The sequence below is a fragment of the Pongo pygmaeus genome, chromosome 4 (assembly GCF_028885625.2).
Source record: "Pongo pygmaeus isolate AG05252 chromosome 4, NHGRI_mPonPyg2-v2.0_pri, whole genome shotgun sequence".
Lineage (NCBI taxonomy): Eukaryota > Metazoa > Chordata > Mammalia > Primates > Hominidae > Pongo > Pongo pygmaeus.
In genome coordinates, this window is record NC_072377.2 from 151,613,551 (window position 1) to 151,635,522 (window position 21,972).

The 21,972-nt window shown below is 35.8% G+C and overlaps 1 protein-coding gene across 5 annotated transcripts in view; it reads right to left on the reverse strand.

Moving 5' to 3' along the window:
* Window positions 1-21,972, reverse strand: part of PPP2R2B (protein phosphatase 2 regulatory subunit Bbeta) — a 495,072-nt gene that overhangs the window by 425,772 nt on the left and 47,328 nt on the right. For 2 of the 5 annotated variants that reach the window (XM_054489452.2, XM_054489453.2), the window contains one exon: window positions 15,931-16,002. The exons of the other annotated variants lie outside the window; for them this stretch is intronic. In XM_054489452.2, the coding sequence (XP_054345427.1) occupies window positions 15,931-16,002 (72 nt within the window). The remainder of the gene's footprint in view (window positions 1-15,930; window positions 16,003-21,972) is intronic. 5 annotated transcript variants of the gene reach the window in all.

The window sequence follows — 21,972 nt, forward strand, 5'->3', positions numbered from 1 at the left end:
GAAAAGCAAGTTAAAGTAGAAAAGATTCAGAATAAATTATTACCTGGAACTGTTTTATCAACCAAAACAGAAGAAAGTTAATAAGATCATCCTTGCAATTTGTTAGTACCAAAAATATGTTTGGAGTGGAATGTATGTATACAATATCCAACACCAACATGAAGGTGGAAGAAAAGGAAGATTTTAGATTTCACAATGACCTGAATGAAAGGATGGAGCTAGAAAACCTGGTGAAGTGAGATCTAATGCTGGCCAAATAGTTTTACTTTGCTTTTTTGTTTTGTTTTGTTTTTTAAAAAGTCTATCTATTACTTTGAAAGAAGATATGTTAAAAGCACAGAGTGCTTTACATCTGGGATCTACTACCAAAAATATAGCAAGGTGGCTCTTGTCTTAACAACTAGTCTAAGAAATATTCTATGTGACTCGAATACCTACTCTTTTCATTGTCGCATGTAAGAGATGTTAAAGCCATCACTTAAAGATGATTTAAAATATTTCCTAGAGAAGCCTTTCTCAGTCTCTGAGTCTAGATCTGATTCTTCTGTATGGGCGCTATGGGAATACACCGCTCAGATCTCCTTTCAAGGAAAACATGCTGTGACGGATGACTGAGCACAGCATGGGTACTAGATCTGGCCATTCCTTATCAACAGAGGATTTCTCTAGAAGGCAGTCTTTGCTCTGGAGCTCCCTATTAACCTGGCCTAGATGTTCTCAGAGCTGCATTCAACTCTGATGCTCTTTCTACCCAATCTTTCTTCATTCACCCTCTCCTTATAAAGATGTTAGAGTTGTATCACTTTCTATAGCTCTCCCCACTCAGATTTTCTCTCTTTTTTTCCTCCATAGTCATTTGTTCTAATAAATCCTGTGACACATTCAATTACATCTTGGTATTTAATCCTGGAGAATCAAAACTGACACTCCATTGATGCACCCTCAGAGTTCCTTGTACCATTTATTTAAAGCCCACATATTTTGTAGTGATATATTTATATGATTATTTAATAAATAATTTTCATCCTATCAGACCACTGACTTTCACTGGGGTAGGAAACATGTTGACTTCATCCCTAGGTCTAAAAACTACCTAGAAATTAATATATGATTTATAAATATGTAATGAGTGAATATATGAATTAAAAAATAGTGATAGTACTATACTATCATAAAAGATTTGGGGGTTGCATTAAAGAAGATGAACAAAAAAGTGGTCACAATAGAGTTTAGCAAGAGAAGGAGACCAGGAGGGGTGAGAAAGAAAACAAAAGGTGAAAATAAATCAACAGTGCTTGAAAAGTTGCTTGACTGTATCTTTCTGCTTATAGGGTTTTGATACAGATTGACAGAGAAGGTATATTCAATACTGCAAGGATCTCAGAGCTCAGATTATAAGAATCTGGTATTACTATACTGGTTTTAACTTCTAATGAAAACAGTACTGATGAGCCCAGTCAATATTAATCACATTCTTGAAGTTCAGGCATTTATATTCTTAACTGAAAAATGAAAACATTTTCCAAATCAAACCAAGCAAATTCCATGAATACCAAGGGCTTAGGAAAGTATTTTAGTTCAAAAGCTGTTTAACTAAAGTTTCCAGGTCTATTATGATATTCTATATGCTATATTGTCATTAATTCTTATAGTCACTGAAAAACTTGTGAGCTTCTTTGACACACAGAATTGGTAGTGTATGTTAACAGAAGTGGAGTTGAAACAATACATTTTTGACTTTTGTTTCTGATCATGGTGGGGTAACTGGTACCAGACTAGCTCTTCCACTGCAAACAACTAGAAAACTGTTGTTGTACAAAATGTAGGAAAGACATTCCTATTTTTGAATATCAAACAACGAACAACACAGAACTGTAACCACCTAGAAAAGGAAAACAAACAGATTAATTGCTTTTTCAGTTTGAAGGCCTTTGATGAACCCTGGGGTAGGAAAGGGGCACCCAAGGAAAACATGACAGTCTTACTTAGCTGAGGAGACAGAAATGATTTCAGGTAGTTTCATGCAGCCGTAATTTGGAGGCAGATATTGGAGAGAAGAGGGTGGAGAAAGAGTTTGAGAAACCTGCAATAGAAGTCCTATTGAGTCTTTGGTTGAATATTAAGATGCACATGTGCAGTGTGAGACTCCACAGGCTTGGCAAAGAGTGACTATCAGTGAGCCTAAAATACTGGGGAGGTACAAATTAATCAACTATGAGAACCACCCCAAACTGAGAGAGTTTCCACCTGAGATGTTGAAGGGAGACCCAAGAAAGGCTATACCTTAGCAGCAGGCCTAAAATAGCCACAGGGTGATAGCTAATCTAGATTCATTCAAGCAAAGCTTGCAAACAGGCCTTAAAAGGAGCATGATTATTAATGGATAAATTAACTGCTATCAGAATGAAGCCCAATATTTTTAATGGGAGACATCTAGATACTCAACAACATAACATTAACAATATTCAGCATCACATAAAAATTTCTAGATATGCAAAGAAGCTGACTATGATTAAGATTAAAATCAGTCAATAGAAGCAAACTCTAAAAATGATAAGGATGATGATATCATTAGTCAAGGACTTAAAAAAATCTATTAAGATTATGTTCAATGACAACAAATAAAACATAAAAATATTGAGGGGAGCAATGAAATCTATGAAAAAATACCTAAAGGAACTTCTGGAGTTAAAAAATACAGTGTTTGAGATGAAATTTACTGGATGAGCTTCAACACAACTCAAACACAAAATAAGTTTAAAAAACAATAAAATTGAAGATGAGGTATAAAATTATTCAAACTAAAACATTAAAAAGTGGCTAAAAGATAAATGAACAGACTGTAAGTGTTGTGTAGGAAAATATCAAGTCATTGAACATACTGCAATTGGAGTTCTCAAAAGAGAGTAAAGTGTGGGCAGAAAAAATATTTATAGAAATCATAGCTAAAATTTTCCGGCCAGGCGCGGTGGCTCTCTCCTGTAATTCCAGCACTTGTGGGAGGTCGAGGTGGGTGGATCACGAGGTCAGGAGATCGAGACCATCCTGGCCAACATAATGAAACCGTGTCTCTGCTAAAATACAAAAAAAAAAAAAAAAAAAATTTGCTCGGTGTGGGTAGCATGCACCTTAGTCCCAGCCATTCGGGAGGCTAAGGCAGGGGAATCGCTTGAACTTAGGAGGTGGAGGTTGCAATGAGCTGAGGTCATGCCACTGCACTCCAGCCTGGTGACAGAGCAAGACTCCATCCAAAAAAAAAAAAAAAATCCAAATTTAATAAGAAAATAAAGCCATAGAACTAAGAAGTTCAATAAAATTTGCTTAGGATAAATACAAAGAAAATTTTTCTAAGGAACATCATAATAAAATTGCTGAAAACCAATTACAAAGATAAAAATCTTAAAAATCAGGGAAAAAAGTCCATTACATACAGAAATACACATAAGAATTACCATTGACATCTCATCATAAACAGAGCAAACCATAAGATAATGGGAGACTATCTAGAGTGTTGAAATAAGGAAAAACAAAACCCAGTCTAGATAGAACCAGTGAAAGTATTCTTATATCCCTCAAAAATGAAGGCAACATAAAGAACTTTTCAAAAAAGAAAAAAAGTTGAGTGAATTCATTGTCATGCATAAGATTTTAGATGTGAATTCATATCTAAAGAATGAGGAATAAAGGAATGACAAAAATTAGAAATGATAAAGATGTCAGTAAATATAAAAGATAACTTTCTCATTTTTAATTTTTTAAAAAAGAATAACAATGAATTGTATTATGCCATATGTACATATATTATATTTAGACACATATGTATACATATATCATGTGTAGAAATAATAACAATCAGAAAGGGAAAGACACGCTGTTGTAAGGTTCTTATATTACACGTAAGTGGAATAATATGCTGCGACAAGTGTATTATAAATCCTAGAGCAACCACTAAAACGAAAACCAAAACAAAGAGGTAGAGCAAGGAATTCAATAGAGGAGATAGTATACCAAAAATAATTAATATGAATGAAGTCAGAAAAAGAAGAAGCAAGGAACAAAAAGCAGATGGATAAATAGAGAAAATAGCAAGATGGTAAATTTAAAAATGGAATGAGCTCACCAATTAAAAAGCGTAGATTGACAGATTGGATAAAAATGCAAGACCCAACTAAATACTGCCTAAAAATATATACTTTAAATATAAAACATAGGTAAAAAGTAAAAGGACAGAAAAAGACCTATGATGTAAACAATAACCATAAGAGGGATATCTTAGTATCATATAAAGCAGACAGCAGGCTAAGCTATATTGCCAGAGCCAAAATGGGGCATTTCATACTAACTGACAGGTAATTTTATGTGTCAGTTTGAGCGGGTTAAGGGATACACAGATAGCTGGTGAAACATTATTTCTGAGTGTGTCTGCAAGGGTGTTTCTAGAAGAGATCAGTAGACTAGAAGGAATCAGAGATTCTAGAAGGAATCAGTAGACTGAGTAAAGAAGATGACCCTCACCAATGTGGGCTGGCATCTTCCAATCCACTGAGGTCCCAGACAGAAAAAAAAAGTAGAGGAAGGACAAATTTGCTCTTTCCTGGAGATGGGACATCCATCTTTTGCTCCCGGACATCAAAACTCCAGGTTCTTGGGTCTTCATCTCCAGAACTTATGCTAATACCCCACAGGCCCCTCCAGTTCTCAGGCCCTGGACCTGGGACTCAGAGTTCCACCATTGGCTCCCATTATTCTTGGCCTTTGGGCTCAGACTGAGTTACACTACTGGCTTTCTTTATTCTCCAAATTGCAGGTAGCATATCATGGGACTTCTCAGCCTCCATAATTGCATGAGCCAATTCTCATAATAGATCCCCTCCTCTATCTATCTATCTATCTATCTATCTATCTATCTATCTATCTATCTATCACCTACTGGTTCTGTTTCTCTGGAGAACCCTAATACACTGATAAAAGGGTCAGTACATAAGAAAAACATTAATATATTAAATGCAGATTGGCCCTATAAAACAGCTTCAAAAATGTAAATAGAAAACTAACAGAAGCAAAAGGAGAAATAGACAAATCCAAAATAATAGTTGGTAATTTCAACATTCCTCTCTCAGTAATTGATAGAACAAGTAGAATGAATATCAGTAATTATGCAGAACATGTAAACACATTATTATCCAATTTCACTTCTTTTACATTGAAAAACACAACACACAACACCTAAAAAAATACACATTTTTAAAGAATATATGTGGAATATTCACCAAGAGATCATATACTGGGCTACAAAGTAAGGCTCAGAGAATTTAAAAGAACTAAAATCACACAGAGAACACTCTCTGGTCACAAAAGATTAAATTAGAAATTAATAACAAAAATAGAGCTGGAATGTCCTCCAACATTAAAAATTAAACAGCACATTTCTAAATAACCTAATGGCTCAAAAATGTCAGAAATTCAACAATATTTTAACTAAGCAATGATGACAAAACAATACATCAAAATTTATTACTTGCAGGAAAAGGCACAATTAGAAGAAAATTTATAGCTTTAAATGCTTATGTTAGAAAATATAAAAGTTTTAAAATCAATGATCTAAGCTTCTACTACCATAAGAATCTAGAAAAAGAAGAGCTGAGCAAACCAAAGTGAAGAAAAGGAAGGAAATAAAGATAAGAGCCAGAATAAAAAATGGGACCACGAATAGGCCCTTCAAAAAAAAACAATAAAATTGATTAACCTCTAGTTGGACTAATGAAGGAAAAAGAGAAAGAGAAAAAAAAATTGACAATATCAGAAATGAAAGAAGGGATCTCATTATAGGTCTTACAGACTTTAAGAAGAAAATAAGTGGGTATTATCAACCATTTTATGCTAATGAATTTTCCAGTTCAGAGGAAATAGACAATTTCTAAGATACAATTTAACAAAACTGATATATAAAGATTCTGAAAATTCCTATAATCTACTAGAGAAATCACATTTTTAATAAATAAAAAATCATCCCCAAAATGTGGATCCAAATGGTTACAATGATAAATTCCTTCAAATATTTAAGAAAGAAATACCAATCTTATGTAAACTCGCTCAAAAAATGGAGAAGGAAGAAACAATCCCTAACATGTTATAGGAGGCAAGCATTACCCCAATGCTAAAGTCACACGAAGACATTACAAAAACAAACAAAAAAAAACCCAAAATAGGAGAAAATCTTTATAACCTTAAGTTAAGCAAAGATTTCTTAGATATGACACCAAAGCATGATCTATAAAAAAGACATTAATAAACTAAAAAAGACATTAATAAACTGAACTTCATCAAAATTAAAAACTTCTGCTATGTAAAAGATACCTTGAAGAGAATGAAAAGATAAACCATAGGCCATGAGAAAATATTTGTAAATCACATACCTGATAAAAGGACTTGGATCTAGAATATATAAAGGACTCTCAAAACTCAATTATAAGAAAGCAAACAATCCAATTGAAAGATGGGCAAAATATTTGAACAGACATTTCACCAAAGAAGACACAGAGGAAACTAAAATTAGAAACAGATATGGTAATCCATAACAAAATGTTAGCATTTAGAAGTAAGCAAATAAGAACATAAAAAGATACCCTGCTTCCTTAGTCATTAGGGAAATATAAATTCAAACTGCAGTGAAATACCACTATACTCTTAGTAGAATGAATAAAAATAAAAAGACTTTCTTTACCAAGTGGTAGTGAGAATGCTGAGGAACTGGAACTCTCATACATTGCAGATGAGAATGTAAAATGGCACAATCACTGTAGAAAACAATTTGACAGTTTCTTAAAATGTTTCACTATCATATGATCAAACCATTCTACACCTAAGTACCTACTCCAGAGGGAAAAACGATAGATCTCCGTATAAAGAATTGTCCATGAATGTCCATAGCAAGTTTATTTATATAATAGCCCCAAACTGGAAACAATCCAAATATCCATCAACAGATAGACAAAGTATGGTATATCCATACAATGGGACACTTCTCAGCAATAAAAAGATCGAACTATTGCTACACACAGTAACATTGATGAATCTCAAAACAATGATGCTGAGTTAAAGAAGCCAGGAAAAATACATACTGTATGAGTTTATATATATAAAATTCTAGAAAATGCAAACTAATCTACAGTGGCAGAAAGAGGGCTAGGGAAAGGGATGGATTACAAAGAGGCACAAGAAACTTTTTGAGGGTAATAGATATTTTCATTCTCTTAATTAGTGATAGTTTCATGTGTATATATCTCTCTATATATGTCAAAACTTATGTACTTGTGCATTCTATTATGTACAATTTACTGTATGCCAACTATACCTCAAGAAAGCTGTTTTAAATAGACAACTATTTAAATAAATATTTCTCAAAAATATACAAATGACCAATAAGCACATGAATAAATGTTCAATATCTTTAGCCACCAGGGAAACAAAAATTAAAACCATGAGAAGATACTACTACACACTCACTAGAATTCTCAAAAAGAGTGGCAATTGCAAATATTGGCCATTATGTGGAGCAACTGGAACTCTCATACACTGCTGGTGAGAGTGTTACTACTTTGGAAAATAGCTTGGAAATTTCTTATAATACTAAATATGCACTAACCACATGACCCAGCCGTTCTACTCCTAGTATTTACTCAGAGGCAATCAAAGCATGTGTTCTCAAAAAGCTTTGTAAAACACAGTTCCCAGTAGCTTTTTTCATAATAGAAACTGGAAATCACACAAATATCTATCATCAAGTAAAAGAATAAACAAATTTTGGTACATTCAAACAGTAGAATACTATGCAGTGATAAAATGAAGGAACTACTGACATGCAATAACATGGATGAATCACAAGAACATTTTGCTGGAAGAAGTCAGACAAAAAGGAACACATACAATACAAATCCATTTATGTCAAGTTCTACAAGGATAAGCCAACATATAATGATCAAGTCAGTGTGGTTATACAACATTGCAAATGTACTAAATACCACTGCATTGTTCATCTGAAAATGGTTAATTTTATGTTGTATGGATTTCACCTCAATTATAAATTAGTGGGTCGGGCACGGTGGTTAACGCCTCTAATCGCAGCACTTTGTGAGGCAGAGGCCAGCGGATCACGAGGTCAGGAAATCGAGACCATCCTGGCCAACATGGTGAAGCCCCGTCTCTACTAAAAATACAAAAATTAGCTGGGAGTGGTGGCATGTGCCTGCAATCTCAGCTACTTTGGAGGCTGAGGCAGGAGAATCGCTTGAACCAGGGAGTCAGATGTTGCAGTGAGCCAAGATCGCGCCACTGCACCAATCCAGCCTGGCAACAAAGCAAGACTCGGTCTCAAAAAAAAAAAAAAAAAAAAAAAAATTTAGTGTGGATGCCTAAGGAGATTCACTCTAAATGGTCACTAAGTAATCTTTTTGGGATGACTGAAATGTTCTGTCTCTTCACTGTGGTGATGATCAATGGGAGTATATATGTGTTAATACTCCTTGAATTACACTCTTTAAAATGGGTGCATTTTATTGCATATAAATTATGTCCCAACAAAGTTCATTTAAAAATACATTTTCTCAACTTCACTTAGAATTATGGGTGCTTTAGTGTCTCTTTTGGGCAATGAGAGATAAGAGAAGTCGGTGGTTGGGGCTTCCAGGACATCTTTTTAACAAGAGGCAACTCTGCTGGCACGGACTTTGTGGCTTTTGTCTGTACTTCAGGCAGATGAGACCCTTGAAGTTGACTTTATCAACAGCTTTCCATGCTCTCTGACTGCTGGTTGGGTTTAGCCTATAGGAATTCCCAAGAGGAGATAAGAGGGAAGGTGGGAGATATTTATACAAACGTATTCTTTTTTGCAAGGTCTTCAGTTGGCTTTACCTCTTAACAGAAGACCTTGGCTCCTCTAGAAGCAAAGAACTCAATAGGAGTTCTCATTTGTAGGATTCAGTAACCTCTTCTCCCTTCTTGATCCTGCAGGACCCAGGCTAATAATAATTTAGACCTTGATTACTACACTATGCTTTTTAAATTGAAGAGTAACAGGTATACAGAAAGGGCACTGAATGCTGATTTTTTTCACCCATGTTACCACCACCTAGATCAAGAAATAGAATGAATACTCAAAAAACACCTTTGGATCCCTACCTCAGTCATTCCCCATTTTATCCCAAAGCAAACACTATCCTAACTTCTGATATTTTGTTTTTGAAATGTATATAAATGAAGCAATACAGTATATTTTCATCCTTGTAAGCAATCCTTTGTATAAATATCTCACAATTTACTTGGTCATTCTGTTTTTTATGGACTTTGAGTTGTTTTCATTTAGGGTTATCATGAACAGTACTGCTATGAACATTCTTATACATGTCTTTTGGTGAATATATGTATGTGTTTCTCTCGGATATATACTTAGTAGAACAGTTGGATTTACTGTATGGGTATGTGCAGTTTTAGTGGATTTACCCATTTTCCAAAGTGGTTGTAATAATTTATACTCTCACTGGTAGCATATGAGATTTTTAGTATCACAATATCCTTAACAACCATTGATATTTTTAGTCCTTTTAGTTCTAGCCATTCTGATCAGTATGTAGTGGTATTCCATTGTGGCTTTAATGTGCATTTCCTGATAATAGAATTGACTACATTTTCAAGTACTTATTCTCCCTTTTGAAATGCCTGTCAAGTCTCTTGCCTATTGTTCCACTGAGCTGTCAGAGTCTTTCTTATTTGTAGTTCCTTATAATCTGATGTTAAGTCATTGGTAGTCACCTGCTTTGCTAACCTATTTTTCTACACTGTGGCTTGCCTTTTTAGTCTTTTAATTCCTTTTTTTTTTTTTTTTGATGAATGGGAAAATTTAACTTTAATGTAGTCTAATTTATCAATATTTCCTTCTATGATTATTATCAGCTTTTATGTCATTTTAAACATTTTAGCCTACCTAAGGCTGTCAATATTTTATCTTATGTTATGGTCTAGAAAGTTTAGTGTTTTATTTTATACATTTTAAGCATTTCATCTGAAATTGCTTTATGTGCCTGTGGTAGGGACCAAGATTATTTTTCCCCAAATAATTTCAAATTTTCTCCACACCATTTATTGAAAAGACCACATTTTCTCCATTGCTCTGCAATGCCATCTTTTCAAAGATTGACAATCCATATAAATGTGTTTCTTGACTTTATTATATTCCATTGATTTATTTTTTTGTCCTGTATCCAATACCCAGTATCTTAATTATTGACGCTGTATAAGATATCTTAATAGGTGGTGTTCTAGACTGAACTGTGCCCCCCCTGCAAATTTATATATTAAAACTCTAACCTCCCAATGTGACAGTATTTGGATAAAGGGTCTTTAAGGAGGTAAATAAGGTTAAATAAGGTTATAAAAGTGAGGTCCTGATGCAATAGGACTGGTATAAGAAAAGGAAAAGACACCAAGAGTGGGCATGCATAAAGGAAAGGCCATGTGAGGTCACAGCAAGAAGGAAGCTGTCTGCAAGCCAAGGAGAGGCTTCACCAGAAACCCATACTGCCAGCACCTTAATCTAGCCTCTGGAACTTTAAGAAAATCAATCTCTATTGTTGAAGCTACCCAGTCTCTAATATTCTGTTATGGCAGCCCCAGCTGACTAATATAAGTGGTAAATTCTTCTACTATTCTTCCAATGGTGTTGGCTGGCTTTTTGTGCCTTACATTTCTATATAAATTAAGAATTAGCTTTTCAGTTTCCACAAAAACAATCCTGAAATTTTTATTAGAATTGCATGTTGCTGTATATCACCTAGGAAAGAATAAACAACTTTACAATGTTGAGTCTTTCCATCTGTGAACATGATATATTCCTCCAGTCACTTGTCTTCCTTACTTTCTGTTAATAAAGTTTTTTGGTATTGATGTTTAGACCCTCTGTACTTAGATTTATTCGTAAGTAGTTGATGTTATGTTGCTCTTATAAATGATATAACCCCCCAAATCATTTTAAATGTTTGTTGTTATCATATGAAGATATAAGTTCATTTTACATGTTAATTAGGTATCTAAACACCTTGCAAAATTACCTGTTTATTCTAATAGTTTGCCTATAAGTACTTTCATATTTTCTCTGAAAATATCCCATTAAAAAGTTCCCTTCTACATGAAGCTTGCTGAGAGATTTTTTTCATGCTTATTGATAATATAATTTTTAAAAATTCAGTTCTAGAACTAGCCTTTAGCTTTTTAGTCCATTTACAATTAATGTAACTACCATAGGTTTATTTGTTTTATTTTGGGCTAGGAATGTATTTTTAACTTCTGAAATTTCCCTCTATTGGCTTGTAACTGATGAATTATTTTACCATTTAAAAAATATTGATTGCACCAGAAATTGCAACATATATCTATTAATTATTAAAGTCTAATTTACATTAGCTATCTTACTACTTTCCCTAAAGTCTAACAGAGCTTAATAACTTTAACTCCTTTAATCCCTTCCTTCTGTTATTTGTGTTATTTTTGTCCCCTATTTTAAACTTTACATGATGCTATTATTTCTGTTCATTTTTCTATCAACATACAACACTTTTCATTATTGTTCACTCACTTCTGTATTTTAAATGCATGTCTCTCCTTACAATAAATTATCTCATATTTTACTCATTTAGAAACATCTTTATGGCCGTGCGCGGTGGCTCACGCCTGTAATTCCAGCACTTTGAGAGGCCGAGGCAGGCGGATCACGAGGTGAGGAGATTGAGACCATCCTGGCTAACACGGTGAAACTCCATCTCTACTAAAAAATACAAAAAATTAGCCGGGCGTGGTGGCGGGCGCCTGTAGTCCCAGCTACTCGGGAGGCTGAGGCAGGAGAATGGCGTGAACCCGGGAGGCGGAGCTTGCAGTGAGCCGAGATCGCGCCATGGCACCTCCAGCTGGGCAACAGAGCGAGACTCCGTCTCAAAAAAAAAAAAAAAAAAAAAAAAATCTTTATTTTGCTTTTATCTTAAGGGTTATTTTATTAGATAGAGCAGTCTAGAGTGGCAGTTAGCTCCTTTCAGCATTTTAAAGCTGTCACTCTATTGTCTTTGGGGTTCCATAATTTCATTAAAAATTCAGCTGTCCAGCTGTTTTTGTTTTCATGGTAGTATGTGTTTCTCTCTATTTTTAAGATTTTGTTTTTTTTTTTTAGCAGTTCTACTATGATGTGTCTAGGCATTGTTATTTTTTTTTAATTTATCTTGACTGGGGTTAATAACAGTTCTTAAATCTGTAGTTCAATGGTTTTCATAAATTTTAGAAAAATCTCAGCTGGTATCTCCTCAAATATTGATATTGCTCATTACCTCTCTGTCATACTTCTTAGACCTCAATTAAAAATATGTTACTATGTCCCCTGTATCTTTAGGCTGTTTTCTTATTTTCTATCCTTTATACTTAGGCACATAGACCAATGGAAAAGAATAGAGAACCAGAAATAAACCCAAATACTTACAGCCAACTGATCTTCCACAAAGCAAACAAAAACATAAAGTGGGGAAAGGACACTCTTTTCAACAAATGGTGGTGGGATAATTACCTAGCCACATGTAGGATAATGAAACTGGATTCTCAACTCTCACCTTATTCAAAAATCAACTTAAGATGGATTAACGAGCTAAACCGAAGACCTGAAACTATAAAAATTCTAGAAGATAACATTGGAAAGAACCTTCTAGACATTGGCTTAGGCAAGGATTTAATGACCAAGAACTCAAAGCAAAGGCAATAAAAACAAAGATAAATAGCTTGGACCCAATTAAACTAAAGAGCTTTTGCACAGCAAAAGGAACAGTCAGCAGAGTAAACAGACAACTTATAGAGTGGGAGAAAATCTTCACAATCTATACATCTGACAAAGGACTAATATCCAGAATCTACAGCGAACTCAAACAAATCAGTAAGAAAAAACAAACAATCCCATCAAAAAGTGGGCTAAGGACATGAATAGACAATTCTCAAAAGAAGATATACAAATGGCCAACAAATATATGAAAAAACGCTCAACATCACTAATGATCAGGGAAATGCAAATCAAAATCACAATGTGATACCACCTTACTCCAGTAAGAATGGCACTGGAACAGAGGTGTGTCTATCTTGTTTGGTTACATGAATAAGTTCTTTAGTGGTGATTTGTGAGATTTTGATTCACCTATCACCCAAGCAGTACACACTGCACCATATTTATAGTATTTTAGCCCTCGCCCCCCTCTCCCTCTTTCCCCCAAGTCCCCAAAGTCCACTGTATCATTCTTATGCCTTTGCATCCTCATAGCTTAGCTCTCATATATCAGTGAAAACACAGATGTTTGGTGTTCCATTCTTGAGTTACTTCACTTAAAATATAGTCTCCATTCTCATCCAGATCACTGCAAATGCTGTTAATTCATTCTTATTTATGGCTGTGTAGTATTCCATCGTATGTATATATACCACAGTTTCTTTATCCACTTGTTTATTGATGGGCATTTGGGTTGGTTCCACAATTTTGCTATTGTAAATTGTGCTGCTATAAATGTGTGTGTGCAAGTATCTTTTTCAAATAATGACTTCTTTTCCTCTGGGTAGATACCCAGTCATGGGATTTCTGGATCAAATGGTAGTTCTACTTTTAGTTCTTTAAAGAATCTCCAAACTCTCCATATTGTTTTTCATAGTGGCTGTACTAGTTTACATTCCCACCAGCAGTGTAGAAGTGTTCCCTGTTCACTGCATCCACGCCAACATCTACTTTTTTTTGATTTTTTGAAAATTATGAGACCATGCCATAGTGACAAATGAAAACTTAGGTTAATAAAATAAATATTAAATACTCAAATTAAGAATGCGATCAATGGACTTAAAAGCTGCTGTACTATAGCAGTAGAGAAGATTACTGACCAGGAAGTCAGGCCAATAAATGTTTGGTCCTGGGCCTCCTTCTATTTTCAATTTCTACTTTTTCTCTTAATAACCACCCATGTGCATGGCTTTAACTACCATCTATACCTCTCATTCTGTTCTCTTCCCAAAACTCATGGCCTATTTGATGTCACTCCATGGATGGATGATACACAACTCAAAGTTAATCTTACTAACTTCTCCCATTAGAACATAAGTTGCACTGGAACAGAGGTGTGCCTATCTTGCTTGCTACTGTATGACCAGTACTCATAACTTAGTCTAGAACATAGTAACAGATATGAATGACTATTTGTGGAATGAACCTGAGAAGATACTAATAGCTAGACTGTACCTCTTTTTGCTTAGATGACTTCTGACTGGAATGGGGTTGGGAAGGCTGTAGGTGGTTTGGGATGGAGACAGATGGTGGGTTGGGAGGTAATGATTCATCCTCATTCTTTGCTATCTATAAGCCTACATAGCAAGTCAAGCCTTCATCACAGGGATGCCACTCATATTTCCCTCATTGACACCATACTTAAACTTATCCAATTTACTAGCAATCCTATCAACTCTGCCTCCAAAATAATTGATCCAATATCTATTCATTTCTTTACATCTTCTCTGCTGTTGCATTAATCCAAGCCTCTGTCCTTTCTTGTCCACCAACTGTGATAGCCTCTCATTGGTGTTCTTGCCTCCTACTCTTGGTTCCCTATCATTTATCTCCACACAGCAACCAAATAGCTTAAAAATAAAAAAAATTAAGTCCTTGATCTACTTTAAACTGCAAAGGTTTCCTATTACACTGAAAATAAAGCCAAGTTTCTTACCATGGTGTTTAAGGCCATATATGGCCTAGCGCCTACCTTCCATACTGACTCTGGCTTCATCATTCTTCCCCTCGCAAACTAAGCTCTAGCCACACTTCTCTGCTTTCTTTTATGCTAAAATAGTAAGCTCATTACTGCTTAAGGTCCCTTTTACTTGCTTTTCCGTCTGTCTAGAAGATCCTCTCCCCTGGTTTTTGTATGGCTGATGACCTCATGTCCTTCAAATCTTTAGCTTCCTGGACCACCATATTTAATGGCCACTCAATCTTTCATTATCACACTATCCTGTATTATCTTCTTCACAATTTTTATAGCTAACTCAAGTTATTTATTTAGAATATTTTTCCTTTTATTGTCTGTTTTATTCATTACCATTTTCCCAGCATCTAAAATAATGGTGACCCATAATAAAATAATGACCCATAGTAGGTCCTTATTACTTATCTGTGGGATATCACAATGAATGACAATGAGAGGAATATACTCTCAAGCTCTCATGCCACTGCTCTTCTAAATGTCATTTCTTTGGAATGAGTCCATGTTTATTTTTTCTTTACTTAAAGGGAAATAAGTAAAGTTTAAAATCCATAATTTTTCCCTATACCCTCTCTCTTCTTATAGAACTATTACATATTTCTTGTAATAATAATGATTGTATATGTTCAATTGATCTTTTATTCCTGTCAACGTGCTAGATTATCTCATTTATTTATTACATCAACCCTCTAAATTAGATCCTATTATAATGTGTACTTTATAGATAAGATGTATGAGTTTTGGAATGTTTCCATTAGTTTCTCAAGACCACAAAGCTAACCAGTATTTCATTTTACTATTTCAAGTGAACTTTAGGAACCAGGTAATGATAAGAAAGACTTTGGATGACTGATGACTGAAACTTTTTTTAAACAATCCTTTTGGTAATCAGTGATGGTGGTAGAATGAGGGAGGTGTGGGGTGGGGGGAGGAAGAGGAAGGGAGAGAGAACACTTCATATCATGATAGCCAGATAAAACTTTGGTAGCAATCTCTGAACTTAGCTCATTTAACATCATTCCCAGAAGGAAGGTGCATTAGTTCGTTCTCACACTGCTATTGTATAAATAACTGCCTGAGACTGGGTAAATTATAAAGAAAAGTTTAATTGACTCACAGTTCTGCATGGCTGGGGAGGTCTCAGGAAACTTACAATCATGGCAGAAGGCGAAGGGGAAGCAAGGCACATCTTACACGGTAGCAGGAGAGAAAGAGAGAGAGTGAGGGGAGAAGGTGCCACACTTTTCAACCATTAGATCTCATGAGAACTCTATCACGAGAACAGCAAGGGGGAAGGCCTCATGCATGATCCAATCACCTCCCCCGAGGCCCCTTCTTCAACATGTGGGGGTTACAATTTGACATGAGATTTGGGTGGGGACACACAGCCAAACCATATCAGAGGGACAAACCAAAGTCAGGTCATTCTCTCTGAATTCCTTTGTCTTCTGTTAGAACAACCCTCTAATAAGTAGACTCTCAAGGCTTTGAGTTCAGGAAAATCAGAAAGACTGACTTTGCTTGACCATTTAATCTTGGGGCTTAGCTTGACCCATTTATTCTGTTATCCAAGAAACAAAATTACATGCAAAGTAGAAAGTCATTTACATCTGCCAAGAAGTTTAGTTTGAAATAGGAGAGAATGGAAAGGGAAAAATAGTTAAGAAAAATCTTAGGAAGATAAACAACCTCAAAGACCAAGAGTCTGTCTTAATATAACTGCAAATGTTTTAATGAAAACTGAAGGAAAAAAAACAGTTTGGATGTCTAGATAATTGATTAAAATTTTAATTTTCTACCTAGTTGTTTGGTACTATAAAAATATAATCATGCTAAATCACTTCACAAAATGTTGTAATAATTGTTGCTTTTTCTCAATGGATTTTCTTAGAATTTTAGTGTTCTATATCAATATTTTGTGTATAAAGTACAGTGATTATATTTTAAAATTTCCAACTTTTATTTTAAGTTCAGGGATACATGTGCAGGATGTGCAGGTTTGTTACATAGGTAAACGTGTACCATGGTGGTTTGCTGCACACATCATCCCATCACCCAGGAACTAAGCCCAGAATCCATTAGCTATTTTCTTCCTGATGCTCTCCATCCTCCCACCTTCCACCTTCCAACAGACCCCAGTGTGTGTTGTTCCCCCCATGTGTCATTGTGTTCTCATCATTGAGCTCCCACTTATAAGACATAACATGCAGTATTTGGTTTTCTGTTCCTATGCTAGTTTGCCAAGGATAATGGCCTCCAGCTCCATCCATGTCCCTGAAAAGGACATGATCTCATTCCTTTTTATGGCTGCATAGTATTCCATGGTGTCTATGTACCACATTTTCTTTATCCAGTCTATCATCGATGGGTACTTAGGTTGACTCCATGTCTTTGCTATTGTGAATAACTCTGTAATGAACATATACATGCATATATCTTTATAATAGAACAATTTATATTCATTTGGGTATATACCCAGTAATGGGATTGCTGAGTCAAATGGTAGTTCTGCTTCTAAGACTTTGAGGAATTGCCACACTGTCTTCCACAATGGTTGAACTAGTTTACCTTCCCACCAATGGGTAAAAGCATTCCTTGTTCTCCACAACCTCACCAGCATCTGTTGTCTTTTTTATTATTATTATTATTATTATTATTAATATTATTATTATTATACTTTAGGCTCTATGGTACATGTGCGCAACGTGCAGGTAAGTTACATATGTATACATGTGCCATGCTGGTGCGCTGCACCCACCAACTCGTCATCTAGCATTAGGTATATCTCCCAGTGCTATCCCTCCCCCCGCCACCCCACAACAGTCCCCGAAGTGTGATGTTCCCCTTCCTGTGTCCGTGTGTTCTCATTGTTCAATTCCCACCTATGAGTGAGAATATGCGGTGTTTGGTTTTTTGTTCTTGCGATAGTTTACTGAGAATGATGATTTCTAATTTCATCCATGTCCCTACAAAGGACATGAACTCATCATTTTTTATGGCTGCATAGTATTCCATGGTGGATATGTGCCACATTTTCTTAATCCAGTCTATCATTGTTGGACATTTGGGTTGGTTCCAAGTCTTTGCTATTGTGATTAATGCTGCAATAAACATAAAAAAACAAACAACCCCATCAAAAAGTGGGCGAAGGACATGAACAGACACTTCGCAAAAGAAGACATTTATGCAGCCAAAAAACACATGAAAAAATGCTCACCATCACTGGCCATCAGAGAAATGCAAATCAAAACCACAATGAGATACCATCTCACACCAGTTAGAATGGCAATCATTAAAAAGTCAGGAAACAACAGGTGCTGGAGAGGATGTGGAGAAATAGGAACACTTTTACACTGTTGGTGGGACTGTAAACTAGTTCAACCCTTGTGGAAGTCAGTGTGGCGATTCCTCAAGGATCTAGAACTAGAAATTCCATTTGACCCAGCCATCCCATTACTGGGTATATACCCAAAGGACTATAAATCATGCTGCTGTTGTCTTTTTGACTTTTTAATAATAGCCATTCTGACTGTGAGATGGTATTTCATTGTGGTTTTGATTAAATGCAATTATTTTATGCATTTGGAGGATTAACCCTGCCCTTAAAATCCATTGAACCATAGCATTAGAAAGACTTTTGTGAAATTTAGTAATGGCTTAATTTGTGTCTAGATTAGCCAGTGATGGATGCAGTGGAGAGGAAATATGAAAAAGAAAATCAACAAATTCTATTAAGCTATTGAAATGTGTCAAAAATTTTGCTAACCCCTCCATGAATTAGCTCATTTAATTCCACATTAATGCTATACAGTCTTATTATGACTCAAGTTTTTAGATGAGCAAACTGTATGCCAAAGAGGTTGAGTAACTTTGCCCACGTTAGCAGGCAGTAGAGCGCAGGGAACCCAGGCAGTCTAACGAGAGTTTAACCACTCCAGCATACAACTCTTGAAGGAAACTACAGTAGCTTCAGGGAAAAAAAAATTTATTTTTGCCTAAGACAGTTAAATCACAGCAACAGGGGCTGTGGAATCAATTGTCTGAAAGAGTCTATACCACAGGCTTATTTAGGTAACCAGTATTCAAATCAGAAAGGGCTAAAGACAGAGTGACTTCTGGCATTATGATCCAAGAAAAACATAGCTACATGTGAGTAAACTGTTAGGCAAAAAAAAGTAGTATGGGAACTTATCCTTGAATCTCTGAGATAGACAAAGGGGTATGTGTGTGTGTATGTACATATACGTATATGTATACATAGGTATGTAATTATAAATATATATGTATCAATATACACATAAATACATTTATGTATTCAGGTTCTTTGTTTCCTAACATTCATTTTGGTGCTGAATGAGAATTTTACATTGGGGTGTATGTGTGTGTACAAGTATGTGTTGAGTGAGCAAGAAACGTTTGTGTATCATGGGATATGTATCTGCGCCGTCTGTAGAATGGCACAGAATAGTACTGAAAACCACCAATACCCTAAGAGTGGTGTGAGGAGGGATGAGTCAGACCGGGAGCAGCATTTCCTGACTGCCCACTCACAGGCACATTGCCAGAAGGTTTTATTTATTCTCTAGGTTCTAGTCTTCAGATTCATAAGAACAGATAATATTAATTTTTATAAGAATTACAGTGATTAACTACAAGACTGTACTCTCCAGGGACTGTGTTTTATTTACCCTTGTTTACCAGCATCTAATACTCTGCCTGGCATAAAGTCAAGACCTAATAAATGTTTGTTGAGGGAATGAGTAATAAAGTTATGTAATATTTTGTATTTATTAGATCAGTTCCTATTGGAGAATCATGCCCTCCTGGGTCACGGAGAAGCTGGCACTCAGATTGTGTTATGGGATACTTTTAGAACCAAGGTTCTTTGCCTCATTAGCAAACCCACTTCCTGGTATATTTTTTAGGGGTGTATAGAGACAAAAATTCAGTAAACAAGAATTTATTGAGCTCTATTATTTGAACGCTATCAGAGGGAACTGGGGATGGCTCATTGAACAAGCAGGCCAAATCCTTGTTCTCATAGAGCTTACATTCTTATAAGTTAAGCAACAAAATAAGTAAATGCGTAACATGAATGGGTGATAAAAGCTATGAAAAATCAGGGAAAGGAGAATGAGTTTGATGGAGGAATACTATATAGTATCCCCTGGGGATTGAATTCTCCAGGGCCTAGAATCAATTTAATGAGAATTTTAAGTGACATTATTAAATTACATTAAACACTTCCTTTATTAAATTACATTGATAACTTTTCAAAGATTTCAACTGCACCCAAATTATAAAGTTCTTGGGAAACTATTTTCTACTTTATGTTTAGAATTCTGTTCAATGAGTGGCTGGTGGGATAAAAGGATGGCAACAATGATCAAGAAAATAAACTTCTAGAGAAAACAAGGAAGGAATTATAATAGCCAACGTATTTTGGGTACTTTCCCTATGCTGGTCAAAACTTTATGTTCATTATCCCAGTTTACCATCAAATGATTTATGTGCAATAGGATTATTCTTATCTCCTTTTTATGGCAAACAAGGCATGGTAAGATTCTGTAAGTTGCTCAATGTCACTTAGCTAGTAGGTAGAAAAATCCAGGATTGAACCCAGGTGGTCTGATCTAGGGCCAAATTATCCCCTTGTAGGATTAAGTAAACTGCCTCCAGAATCCAAGTTTTCTAACTGCTAAGATACACAGCTTCTTTTAAAAGTATAATGAAGTAGGAGGGCTTAAGTATTTGAGATTATTGATTTTTTTAAACAAAACTGCAACCCCCACCATGAAAAGATACAGTATTCCACAACGATCTTTCTATTCCTTGAATACTACATTGAATTTATTCCAGCCTTTGTCCAGTCCTCTGTGCTTGCAGGTCCCTCTGCCTGGAATGCTCCCCACTGGGCTGTTCGAGTTGCTGACCCTTTCCCATCAGTCAAGCCTCAGCTCAAATGCACCTCTTCAGAGATGCCTTCCCTGTCTGCCCAATTCCTGGTAGTCCATCACCCCTCGGTCACTATCATGATTTACCCTGTTTTTATGTTATTCCCAGCCCTTATCACTATGTTAAAAGTTACTTATGTTCCCCATGGCTATTTGCCCCTACTAATATGCAAGTGCCATGAGGTGGGTGGCAGTACTCATTGTAATTGGTTCAGAGCCTGACCTCTGCCTGTACATCACAGAGGCTTCAAAAACACTGAAGAAATGAATGCTTTCCCTTGGGTCTGAAGACCCAGATAGATCCTGGGGGGCTCTACTTCTGTGCAGGATCATGCATCTGCCCACATTCTGTGCAGAATTAGAGTACAAGATGGGAAAAGAGAGATCTGCAACTGGGGCCTGAGAAATACTTACCAGTAAGCACCCAAATGAGCCACAACTGCTCAGAAACCTACCACGGAGACCATCTATGAAGCCTACTTGCAGGAGGACCAATTTGGAGGCAATTTCTGCAGTTAAGTATATGCAAGTTCATCATTTCAATTTTATCTGAATCTCCTTGTTCATGTCTTGTTTTTAGTTCCCACCTTGATTTGGATCTAATGCTTGCCATGATTAATCAACCACTTCCTCCCACCAGAATGTAAGAAGAGAGCAGAGATCCATCTGTCTTTTACAGTGCTGTATACTCAGTGTCTAGAAGCATGCTGAACACATAGTAGGTGCTCAAGTAATACTTAATAAAGGGACCAACAAATGGCCCAACACTAAATTTCCTCTGTAGACAAAGACAGGTGGAAGAGCAGAATGAAACATTTATTGAGTCTCTTCTAAGCCCCAGGCACTGTTTTAGATGCTTTCACATATCTTATTTCATTTGTTGACCCTGTTAAGTGGAAAGCTTTGAGAGCCTCACTTATAAAAAGCTAAAATTCATGGAGTGAAGATGCCTTTCTTCTTCCATGCCATAAAATCAGGTCTTGCTGGGCAAGTGGGTTTTTAAATGAACATTGGATATCACTGGAAGCCTCAAACTCTAATCAGTTTGGTGAGGTCTATGCTATGACCTGATAATGTTGTTTCAAATAATAATTATTCAAATAAATAATTTTGTATGATACCCTAGCATATCTGAGGATCAACAGAGAATTGTAATGAGAGCTTTGGCCACTGCCTCACCTATAGGATCACTTCCATTTATCATC